General features: G+C 39.7%; 1 protein-coding gene across 6 annotated transcripts in view; it reads right to left on the bottom strand.

Annotated features, from left to right (window-relative positions):
• GRIK1 (glutamate ionotropic receptor kainate type subunit 1) overlaps positions 1 to 12,603 on the bottom strand; it is a 415,082-nt gene that overhangs the window by 122,161 nt on the left and 280,318 nt on the right. For all 6 annotated transcript variants that reach the window (XM_032176197.2, XM_032176199.2, XM_032176198.2 and 3 more), the window contains exon 4: positions 12,225 to 12,406. In XM_032176197.2, coding sequence (XP_032032088.1) covers positions 12,225 to 12,406 — 182 coding nt within the window. The remainder of the gene's footprint in view (positions 1 to 12,224; positions 12,407 to 12,603) is intronic.

The raw sequence follows: 12,603 nt of genomic DNA, 5'->3' as shown, positions 1-12,603 counted from the left end.
GAACAAGGTAGATATAAGACAGTCTTTAGACCAGTGTTTATTGCTATGGAAAGTACATTCATACCACATTGAATGATTATAGCTTACATCTACAAAAGTAACAGTGGAATGTACAGAAAATAGAATTAGACACCAGAAAAATCCTAATATATAGAAAGATACCATCTACTTATGGAGGAGACCAAATAATGGTTCTCTAAAGATGTCCACGTCCTAATTCCAGAACCAGTGGAATATGTTCCTTTACATGGAGATGAATTTTATAGATGTGAATAAATGAAAGATTTTGAGATGGGGAGATTTCTCTGAGTTATCTAGGTAGGCCCAATGTAATCACAATGAAAACAGCAGGGTCTTAAGGCAGAGAAGGTGTAAATGGGAATGCGTAAATGGAAGGAGAGAGAAAGACGGAGTGTGATGCAGGGCCACAAGACAAGGAATGAGGAGGGCCTCTGTAAGTAAGAAAAGGCAAGAAGTTGGATTTTCTCCAGAAGTTTCCAAAAGGAAAGCAGACCTGCTAACAACATGATTTTAGATTTCTGATCACTATAACTGTAAACAAATATGTTGTTTAAGCCACTAAATTTGGCTTAAACAGCAATAGAAAACCAATACATCTCATTTTCTCATCTTTCTGTGATTATGGCATATGAAATCGCTGTAACCCTAACTCCAGTGATTGGTACATTACTCCAGCTTTGGTAATGTCAAAAACATGTATCAACAGGGAAAATTGACTTTTTTCGTTTCAGGTTGACAACTTGCTAAGTTTCTCTATTTCCTCCATTCACTTACACGTATTAACCACATGCATGTACACAGGTGATAAGCTAACCACAAGTCTAGGGTTTTTCCTTGCATTTGAAAACTGTGCTATATGATGTATAAACCCAGCCCCTTTTTCTCCTGCCTCCAAGTTAAACTAAAGAAATGCAAAAGATATTCCACAAAGAGTTGATGAATTAAATAACTGTACTATCTGGAAGTTCTTCTCAGTCTTAACTCCTTTATAAGCTTCTCTCCCTAGAGGTATGGTCTGCAGGAGAAAGGAAGCTCATACCAACAGATATTAATAAGTGGAGTGGAAATCACTGGGGTTTAGTTTAGCTAGAAGAGCCAGATTGCATCACCCAGGTGCGCAACAGATGAGATTATGCTATTTAAGGAGTACAGACGGTTGAGAACAGAGCAGGAAAAGAAGATTTCCCATGGCAGAATGAAATAGGCAATCTGGTAAACTGGAGAGAATGGAACTTTTGGGGCGATTACATGAAACTAAAAAGTAACCTCTCTGCAACATCTAGGGAAAATTGGTGGAAAGATGATATGTAAGAGAGAATACAGAAGAAACAAATTTTAACGGCAAATTATTGAACAAAATCTAGAAGCTGGAAGGTAACAGAATATTTTGAATTATTATCTACCCCAGATGATTCAGTGTAATCTTTTTGCAACAAGCTTCTTTCATAATGATGTTAATGAAAACTATACCTCACATTTGATTGAAAGTCACCTTTTGAAGGAGAGACAGGGGTGCGGCCATTAAATGGTGATCTTGCTGGTCTCACGAGATCTCTATTGCCCAGTAAAGTCTTCATGAGTCTGGGGCCTGATCTTCAGCTTTCTGGGTGACTTGACTTTGTCAATTTATCTGCAAACTATCAGGCTTAGAAAATAATTTATATCAGTGTTTCTCAGTATATTATTAGAACCACCAAGAAACTTCTCCAAAATACCAATGCCTGAGCCTCATTCCTAAATATTCTGATTTATTTTGTCTGGGGTATGTTTCAGGCATTGATAGTTATTAAAAACTCCCCAGGTGATACTTATGTACAGCCAGTGCTGAGAACCACTGATTTATGTTAACCAAGCTCATATTTTTAAGCTACAGCAATAATATTCACAGCGACTGTCTGCTGAGTGCCACAACACGATGTTCACTACAGTAATAGGTTCTTGACATTTAAATGGAGAGGAAGTGTTATTCCTAATTTATAGATTTTTTTTTTTTTTTTTTTTTTTGAGACGGAGTCTTGCTCTGTCACCCAGGCTGGAGTGCAGTGGCGCAATCTCGGCTCACTGCAAGCTCCGCCTCCCGGGTTCACGCCATTCTCCTGCCTCAGCCTCACCGAGTAGCTGGGACTACACGCTCCCGCCATCACGCCCGGCTAATTTTTTGTATTTTTTTTTTAGTAGAGACGGGGTTTCACCTTGGTCTCGACCTCCTGACCTCGTGATCCGCCCGCCTCGGCCTCCCAAAGTGCTGGGATTACAAGCGTGAGCCACCGCGCCCGGCCTCCTAATTTATAGATTTTAGAGATAAAGCATAGTTATAGTATTTGAACCCAGGTTTGATTTCAATCTTGGGATCTTAGGACTTTATTAATTTCTTAATTGATAATAGGAGGTTTAAGTGGCAGGAAAATTAATAATTTGCACAAAATTCTGCTGGAGTTTGAGAATCCAAATAAAAGCATATGGTTATTTAAGACCAAAGTTAGAACCACAGGAGTCAAACTTTATCTTAAGTAGGATGCATCAATCCACCCACCAGAGTTTGTTAAGTTTCCTGTCTACTTGTGAGGGAGTCTCCTGTATAAATGCTGGACCCAGCTGTGACAGGGCCTTCCTTGGACGATGTTCCAGGGACTAGGAGGTGCTTCACTCACAGTTCTTCTGTAAGAATTCAGACCTACCTTGATCTCCTATTATGACATCCCTGGAGATATCAGAATTAATTAGATACAGCTTTTCTTGTGATTTTGAATCCCTTTAGGTCACACTTGGAAAGAACTTTAATCTCCTTAATGGAGTAAGAAAGGATAGTTTCTAAAAATTTGTAACAGTTTTTTTTGGCTAAAAGGGTATATTAGACATAATAGATATTTTTGCAATACATGTTATAATGACAGTGGGGACAGATGTGGAGAGCTCTGCATGGCCTGCTAAGAAATGTGTCCTTTATTCTTAATGCAACATCCAGGGTGGAGAGGGTGGCACTCAGCAATTTCAAACATGGAGGTATAACATCGGATATTTTACTCAGAATGAATAGGGTTTGAGACTATGCAGAGGATGGTTAGGAAATAGGAGGGGAAAGGAACTTGTGGCAGAGAGATCAATTATATTAGTACAGAAGGAAGATGATGAGAGATAGAGAAAAGGAGATTGAATCTGAAACATATTCCGAGGGCAGAATCTCCACTGTTTGCGAACTAATGAATGTGAAAGGTGAGAGCAAGTAAGGTGGATTTCTTGGTTTCTGGCTGCAGTAATTGGATGAAATTTCTAGTTACCAAGAAAGGGACAGAGCAGAAGAAACTGGTTGGTTGGGGGAAGAACAAAGAGGATGCAAAGTGTTAATTCCAGCATAGAAATGTAATTACGTCAGGTGAGATCTCAGGAAGACTTGGGATGTTAGGCCGAGAGGAGCCTTGGAAACCACTGTTATGACGTAGAGCAGGGAGTGATGTCGTGATACAGAGTTAGAATTGGGAAGCCAATTCTAAGAATTGTGTCACACCTGTAGTTTTGCCTACACACAAGACTACTGCTACTAATGACAACGATAATCTCTAAGTGGAATATTTTATGTATTGGTGCTGAGCTTAATGCCTTATATTTAATCCATTGTCACATTTAAATTTCCTCAAATAAAGTGACATGTACTAATACATTCCCTTTTTAGAGAAGTGGAAAATAATGAATCACCGGGTCCTTCACTAAATAATGAACTCATCTAATACATTAGAGTTTTTAATGATATTGTAATTCCCGTTTCACCCTAGAGGATTCTTTGGCACATAGAACTCTATAGGCCAAAAAAAAAACCTGGCACATAGTTTGGCTGGATAAATGATGAAAGTTACATTTCACAGGATTACCCTTATAGCAGAGAGGATTTGGCTAACAGTCATGGGAAAAGTAGGAAGGAAGGATCCTTTTGATAAGATCTTGCATTTATGAAGGGTTGAGGAAGTAGATAAGGTTAACCTAGCAAAGTAATTTTTAAACCACTTTAGTGTGCAGGCTTCCGTAGAAAATCTGACGGACACTACAAACCCCTTTCCACAAAAAAGGCACATCCAAGAGCATGCACCTTCCTACAATTTTGAATAAAGCTGAAGTTTGTTGATCCAATAGGCTTAAGATGTGCCCTGACATACATATCTTCAAATACTTTTCACAGTTTCTTCTAAAGTACGCCTGCTTCCACTGCAAGGAAAATTTTTCTTATCTCCTGCTATAGTCAAAAGTTGATATAACTGGGATTAAGCATTAGAGCATTTTTGAAGCATATGCATATATGGTTTTTCTCGCTTCCCAATTCAGGTTGAAGCAAATCTAAGTCCTTTCTTAAACTGACTTTTTGGAGGCCTTTGAGAATCCTCAAATGGATATCCTGGACACTAAGAATATGGGCAAATTGCACACACCTTTAGTAAATGGTTGGTTATCCACAGAGGTCAATTAATTCTTGTATACATTTAATAATATACTCATATCTATGAACCACTCCTTACAACTAAAACTAACTATGTGTTCAGGGAATATAAATAGATTTTAATATCAGCCTGAGAGAAACATAATTAGGATGAGAATGTACCACCAAAGTAATTATATAACATACTACAAATTATCATCAAATTAGTATAAATTGAGATTCATCATTATTACATTGTCAGGATTTATCCAAAGTAATGAACTTATCAATTAACTGGCTCAAAGACTATCAAAGGACTGGAGAAACTTTAAGAAAGAATGAACTGCTTAATTAATTTCCCATTTCTTTGAGAGCCCACTAAGTACAAGCAAGTTCTTTATATCTAAACGCTAGTAAGAGGATTCTTGGTCACATGTATGCATGGAAGCTCAGAGCTGATGGAAATATTAGCAAGCTTTGATAATTTTATTTATAGATGAGGTGACTGAGTTGAAGAGGCATCAACAGAATTTTCTCAAAGTTTCCTGTTTACAGGATGTGAGCAATGCGGGTGATGTGAACATCATATTCTGATCTGAACATCATACTCTGATCTGAAATTCCAGACCTGTCAGAGTGTGTGACCTGAAGCCTCATTTTCCTCATCTGTGACATAGACTATTTTGAGAGGATAAAAAGAGATCACTCCAGTCAAACACATAGCATATTATGCATGCAGTAAATACCAGATAAATGGTAGTTATTTTTTTCTGTTAGGGAAAAAGCAGAATTTGCAAACGGGTCTCCCAACTTTCAGTCTAAGATTCTAGTCACCGTCCCTCACGGGCAGGAACATACCTATATGACAAACCTGCACATGTACCCCTGAACTGAAAACAAACGTTAAAAAATAAATAAACAGGCCAGGCTTGGTGGCTCACGCCTGTAATCCCAGCACTTTGGGAGGCCAAGGCAGGCGGATCACCCGAGGTTGGGAGTTTGAGACCAGCCTGACCAACATAAAGAAACCCCATCGCTACTAAAAATACAACATTAGCTGGGCGTTGTGGCACATGCTTGTAATCTCAGTTGCTTGGGAGGCTGAGGCAGGAGAATCGCTTGAACTTGGGAGGCGGAGGTTGCAGTGAGCCGAGATCACGCCATTGCACTCCAGCCTGGGCAACAAGAGCAAAACTCCGTCTCAAATAAAATAATAAATAAATAAAGTTTATTAATTAAAAAAAGAAAGTAACTTGATGGTATTAGGCCAATTTGCAAGCACTGGATAGTTTTACACTTGTTACATTCATTTTCAAGGTCTCTTTTTGCCTTAATGGGGCAGAGATTTGGGTTTTTATTCTTGTTGTTGCTTCCACTGTTGTATCTCCAACACCTTCAATCAGTGCTCAACAAATAAGTATTGAATAAAAAAATAAATTTCTCTACGATATCCCTACCACATTCTCTACTTGGCCATCGGACATTTGATATAATTCACATTTCTTAAGGAATTGTGTAAAGCTAGACACGATTGGATGTTTGAGTATAAAATGAAACACCTTCGTTCAAGAAGTGCAAGGCTTAACTAAAATATGTTTCAGGTTGCAATAAGACGAGAATCAGGTGACATCTTGTTGTACACAACAGTAGCAGAAGAGGTTACATTTTTTTCCTTTCAAAGCCTCAGGTAAGTTTTAAATCCCAGACCTGCCACTTGCTAGTTTTGTGACCTTGGGCAAGTTACAAAATCTCTCTGGGCTCTGTCAGTTTCTTCTATACAGAAGTTTCTCTTAAAAATTAAATGACTGATGCATTTAACCTGTTTAGCACAGTGCCAGCATACAGTACGTGTTCAGTATAAAATGGCCCCTGAGGTCTTCGGCCTATTCTATGTGGTTATGATGATGAAAAAAATGATTGACTTATAGATCTGACTTAGTGGGCACATGTTTACAATCCCTTAGCATAGTGTGCCATGCTTGACTTGATGTTTTCTATCATGAGAGATCACGGCTGATGGTTGCTTCTGTCTTATCTAAACAAGGGATGAAACCAATTTAAGCATATCTGTTTGCCATCATTACAGCCACTGGGCACAACATATATGAGGAGAGAATCAATGCCCAAAATTATTTGATTAACTAGCATTGTCATTGCACTTCCTAGCAGAGGAAGACCAGGCATTAAAACAAACAAACAAACAAACAAACAAACCATTTTCTTCTTCACCTTTTTATGTTAATTGAAAGAGATTTAAAAAAAAGTGGGTTGGGGGGTGGAGAAAAAAGGCAAGCGCATGCAAATGTTGGCAGGAGAAAATGCAATATAACTGTACAAACTACTTTGGTGCTACATGTTTTATGGAGACTAATGGCTCCATTATAGCTACATACTCATTGCCACTAGTGTTGTGGGAGAAAAAACTTTCCTCGATTTGTTCATGTAAAGGAGAGGGCAGGTTTTCTGAGTGGGAAACAGCATGTTCATGCTCACCTGCTGGCCATTCTCCAGCTCAGGAAATTGGCCCAGCCCCCAGGGAGCTTCCCGCTGAATGGAGCAAGACAGTGCCACCTTGCTTTTCATCAGAGAACCATTAGGAATGGGTGCCTGAAATAGCGATTTGCTCACTCAATCCTACTATAGATTTAAAAGTGACTAGGCAGTTCTCCAAAGAGCCAAATTTATTTTCAGGAAGTGAAATCACAGGCTCAAATGCATTACAGTTTCTTAATAGTATAGGATTTCATAGTTGAACAAAGCCTTTCTTTCAGGATAACAGAGGCACAGAGGAGCAACTCACCCAAATGTGCTTGGCAGAGATGAGAGTACAGCAGGCTCAATGGGGTAGAAGAAAATATGACTTTGGGGATGATTTACTGAAAGAATCTAGAACTGTTCTTGGCTCATTCATTCGTTTGGTTCATTTATTCATTCAGCGGAGCTGTACTGAACACTCGTTACGTGTCAAATAATGTAGTAGGTGCTAGGGATTTGGGAGAAAAGGACAAAGAAGGCTTCTGTCCTCTTGGAACTTACAGTGTAGTAAAGGATATGGACAACACAGGAGTAAATGTCTTAATTCACTATGATTTTTATTGTGTTGATAGAGCAAACTAAGTAGAGTGAAGGGGTATAGAGAATGAGAAGGGAGCTTCCTCTCTTTTATCTCTCAACAGATATTCATGAAAACTTAGGTGGGAATGACTGGGAATTTAGAATGTTCCAGGATTTGGCAACCGCAAGTGCAAAGGCTATGATGTGGGGAGGAAAGGCTGTGTCACGTGGCCAGAAAGGATGCCTCTGAAATGGAGCATCGGATACTGGAGGCCAGCAGGGAGGCTGGAGAGAGAGGCCAGGTCAGGACATGCAGGCCTTGGTGTCTTCTATTTAAGTGTATGCTCAGTATATGGTAGATAAAATTGGCTTCAATTTTCTATTGCAAAAGAGAAATAATGCCAATCGTATTAAAAGTTATTGGGTCACTTAAATGAGATGGTTGCTTAGCACCCAGCTTCCCGCTAGGTACAAGTTTGGAATTCCATAGGTAGAGCTTTCTTGCCCTTTGCTTCATTCTTTAAATTCACCTCCTTTCAGCCACTCCCTCAGTAAAATCACACTCAGTATGTATGAGGGTATATATGAAGGATAAACAGCGAAGAGTCAGCGGAAGAGTAGCTGGACTTGGGAAAATGAGAGTGAGGAGGAGCAATGGTTTCCACATTGAAGGCAGGTTAAGGAGAGAGCAGCATCTTTTCAAAGTATCAGGACCCTGCTGCGAGGTGGTGGGTGGATAAGTTGGGGAGAGGACACATGTGACCTTCTGGTTAATGGAAACTTTCCAACTGTAGAAATTCATGAAGAAAGTTCATATGAAAGGCCTATCTTCTGTAGCCTAATCAAGTCTTGACATTCAAATTTCAAATGAATTTTGGGGAAATAACTTCTCAGATTCTCATCATATAGTACTTGTTCAATATGAATAGAAATAATTACTTTGCTGGGGTAATTAGCATGCCCAAGAATAACTATAGACTTTTCCCCAATTTTTACTTTTAGATAAATGTTAAATATCTTTAAAGTGCCTTGATTTCTTCTTTTCTTAAGAATCATTAAAAGGTGGGAAAATATGATAAAGGTGCAGGGAAATGCAGGATAATGATGGAAAATGCACATAAAGAGAGTACCACATTGACCTGGCAGAGAAATGTTCTTGGCAGTGATTTCAGTTACCAGAAAAGTAAAAGCTATTTAATACTAATCTTATCTAAAGAAGACCAGCAGCATATGGCTGTGTTTTTTCCAGACATTTCTGAAAGCCTACTTCAGAATAGTCATCCATTCTGCTTGGGGGCCCTTCAGAGTAAAGTGAGCACACAGGTTCTGAGATCAGGCAGTCTGGAGACCACATGGCAGCCTAGCCAGGCTCAGAGAGTGACCTTATATGGGTCACTTATCCTGTCTGAGCGTCAGTTGCCTCACCTCGAAAGTGAGAATACCAAACTCACCTCAGGGGGTTGTTTGAGATTGATGCTATGATCATGTAGGATGCCACGCACTTTTGTTGGCACCTCTTAGGACCCTCAGTAAAAGAGGTAAGTCTCTTTCCTTTCCTTTCCTTGGGTAGAAGGATTAGTGGAATGGCAGCCAGAATCAGGACCCAGAACTCCTGAGTCCTCAGCCTCCCTAGGGAATCTCTTAGCAGACAAGTCTGTTTCTACAGTTTTTTCTCCAGGGCAAATGGAGCAAGTTAAGCTGGATCACACAGAGTGCTTGGGCCTTACTTTGACCACAGCAGAAAAGTTCTGATGTCTCCAATATCCTGTTTCAAGCACAGCAGCTTCTGGAGGTTCCAATGAAGCCCCGTTAAGCTGACCTGAGTCCTCTGTAGTTATTCCAAAAAGCGCAATTGCCCTTTTACATGCAATACGGTAGGAATTTCATGATAGGACCTTTAAAAAAGGGTTCTGATCTCCAAAATATTTGCAGATTATTAGTCTAGAACGAAAACTGGATGAGCCATCTCTTTAGTGTCTTCCTCCAAGCCTCACAGCCACTCTTAACATTGAAATGATTAGGAAAAGCAAACATAGGCCAAAACATGATAAGAGAGAGAATAGAGAGAAAAACGTCTGTGTCAGTGGTTGGCACAAAGCTAAACTAATCCCACTCCCGCTGTACCAGCTAGACATTTCTTGAGAGTGCCGCTCTTGGATATTTTGCTTTTGTTTTTGTTTTAATTGTCCTTTGAATGACGTAATCCTCAGCCTACTAGGAAAGAGCCACTTCTATCAAAGGAACTTCAAGTCCAAATTTAGTGAAATGGAAGAGAAAATCTAGCAGCCCTTCCCTGCCGCCACCGTACACTGTTCTTGCCTATTCCAGACCTGCCCTTGGGAGAGATGTGGCCAGTTATGTGAGACAAATGAGTATTTAGCAAAGAAAAGTCTCATCAGCAAATCATTCTCTTAAGTGTAACAGAAGTCCTCAGCCTCTGTTACAACAGGCCCCTGGGAAGGGATGCTTCTTTGCCTTTTGAGGGATACACATACATCTGGGTGTTTTTCTCAGTTCTGACCCACAAACTTCTTTACACCCTTTAATGAACTGTATTAACATTCTTAAATGAAGCCTCATGATAAAGGATTACTGATTGCATTTATTTACCTTTAAAGTTCTTCAGTTGTTGACACTACTGCCACATGCTTGCTTGCTTTATTGAGAGACAATTTTCATATCTAAAGATTTGTTAATGTAACTATAGCGTAGAATTAAGCAATGGATACTCTTCTGCCTAGCAGGAGTGACAGCATCTCATGGTGGAGAAAGTACTGGATATATGACTCTGGCAATATCATTTTATATCTTGCAAGGTGTGAGAATTAGATATGGTGATGTCTGTGATTGCTTTCAAATGCGACTTTGTGTTTCCAACTTTATTTTATTATTTTTTGGGGACAGAGTCTCACTCTGTTGCCCAGGCTGGAGTGCAGTGGCATAACCTTGGCTCGCTGCAACCTCCACCTCCCAGGTTCAAGTGATTCTCCTGCCTCAGCCTCCCATGTAGCTGGGATTACAGGTGCCCACCACCACACCTGGCTATTTTTTTTGTATTTTTAGTAGAGACAGGGTTTCACCATGTTGGCCAGGCTGGGCTTGAACTCCTGACCTCAAGTGATCCTCCCGCCTTAGCCTCCCAACTCCAACTTTAAATAGAATTTTTTTTTTTTTACTCTAATCATCCAGCAGATAATAGAAACATTTGGTCAACTTTTTTGACTGCCGTTGTTCAGTGCAAGTAAAAACTCAATTCTGAACTCAACAGCTGCATGGAGGTGCTCTGCAAGTGTGAGATGCAGCACCAGAGAGTCAGGCCAGATGATTATTTGAAGAGAGCTCTTCCTAGTGATTCAAGAATACACAGTTCTGCATTTCTGTGAAGGGGTTTATCTACTTATGAAATTACTGGCCCTTACCAATCAACAACATAGCAACCCCAGACCTTTAAACAAAGGAGTACAATATAGCTTGTGTTATTTTAGATAAAAACATTGCCTATGCCACAATAATGACTTAAATATAAAGAGATGGCCAGCAGACCACATAAATATAAGCTGGATATTTTTTCTTTCTCCCAAATTCAATCATCTGATCTTTTATTAATGCTTCTATTTTAAACATCTCACTAGCCTTTCCAGATGTGTATTACAAGGTGTTTAGCAGTACCCACTAGTTGCCAGTAGAGTGCCCTGTTCCAAATATGACACCCCAAAATGTCTTCAGACATTGCTCTAAGTTTCCAGAGGGCAAAATCACTCTGGGGTGAGAAGCACCAGTCTATGCTTTATTTGCTTCTAATTCTGAATTTACTTTTTTTTTTTTTTTTTTTTTGAGAGGAAGTTTTGCTCTTATTGCCCAGGCTGGAGTGCAATGGTGTGATGATCTCGGCTTACTGCAACCTCTGCCTCCTGGGTTCAAGTGATTCTCCTGCCTCAGCCTCCCTAGTAGCTGGAATTACAGGCATGCACCACCATGCCCGGCTAATTTCGTATTTGTAGTAGAGATGGGGTTTCTCCATGTTGGTCAGGCTGGTCTCAAACTCCTAACCTCAGGTGATCCTGCCTGCCTTGGCTTCCCAATGAATGTACTTTCTTAAGCATAAGACCAAGTGCTCAGAAATTATTATTCTATTGTTATTATTCTTTTTTTTGAACATTACTCATGTCTTCATTTATATAGGGTTTCACAATTTACCAAGTATTTCCACCCACATTATCTGTGGAGATTAATTCATAGCAGTTTATTGTCTACAACAAATTAGAAGAAAGAGGCATCTTTTCTGTAACTGTCCCTGTATACCTTTTTTATTGTGTTTGCAATCCTGCATGTTTGACAAAACAGGACTTGCCATGAGGAAGATGTATTTAGGACAAGTCAGGCATTGTGGAAATGAAATCTGGCACAGTCTTTTCAAGAGACATAAGAGAGAGAGAGAGAGAGATGTTTAATCACCTCAAAATGATGTCCTCCTCTCATCTTCTGCTGGTAGGAGTCACATACCACTTGGTCCACCCATAGAAACACACATTTACAACTAAACACTCACATATGGCTTCAATGAAGCCCCATGAACTCTCTGAGCCCCTTGCCTGTTTAAAAGGGTTCTGAAAATTATAATCTTTAGCATAAACTGGACTGCTGCAGTTTTATTATGCTGCATTAAGTGAAAACTAGATGGCATTTTTGAAAAATAGAAAATAACATTTATCCCACACCTCCACCTCCTCCCTAGCCCTCTTACCTGCTTAAGGATTTCAGCGGCTGTTTCATGTGAACAATCAAATATCACATAGAACTCCTTGCCTTTCTTCATCTCCTTGAGTAAAGGCTTGGCATCTTTATTCCCAGAGGGCAGCTGGCGGATTTTGATTTTAATATTATATCTGGAGGGAGCTTTGATGAGCTCTTGTAGACGAATTAGACCTAGAAAATGACATGCAATCATGCAACACAGACTGTTCTGTCGACAGAGTATTGTTTATTGCCATTTATAGTTAAACTCGTTTCAACTCCAAAACATACCCAGTGGTCACCTTCCTAAAGGTTACACTCCTGACTTCCCATTTGTCATTCATCTTTCTGTGGTTGATTATACTATTTTCCCTTGGTGGGTATGTGTG

The sequence above is a fragment of the Hylobates moloch genome, unplaced genomic scaffold, assembly GCF_009828535.3.
Source record: "Hylobates moloch isolate HMO894 unplaced genomic scaffold, HMol_V3 SCAFFOLD_14, whole genome shotgun sequence".
Classification (NCBI taxonomy): domain Eukaryota; kingdom Metazoa; phylum Chordata; class Mammalia; order Primates; family Hylobatidae; genus Hylobates; species Hylobates moloch.
This window is presented reverse-complemented; position numbering and strand designations above follow the sequence as displayed.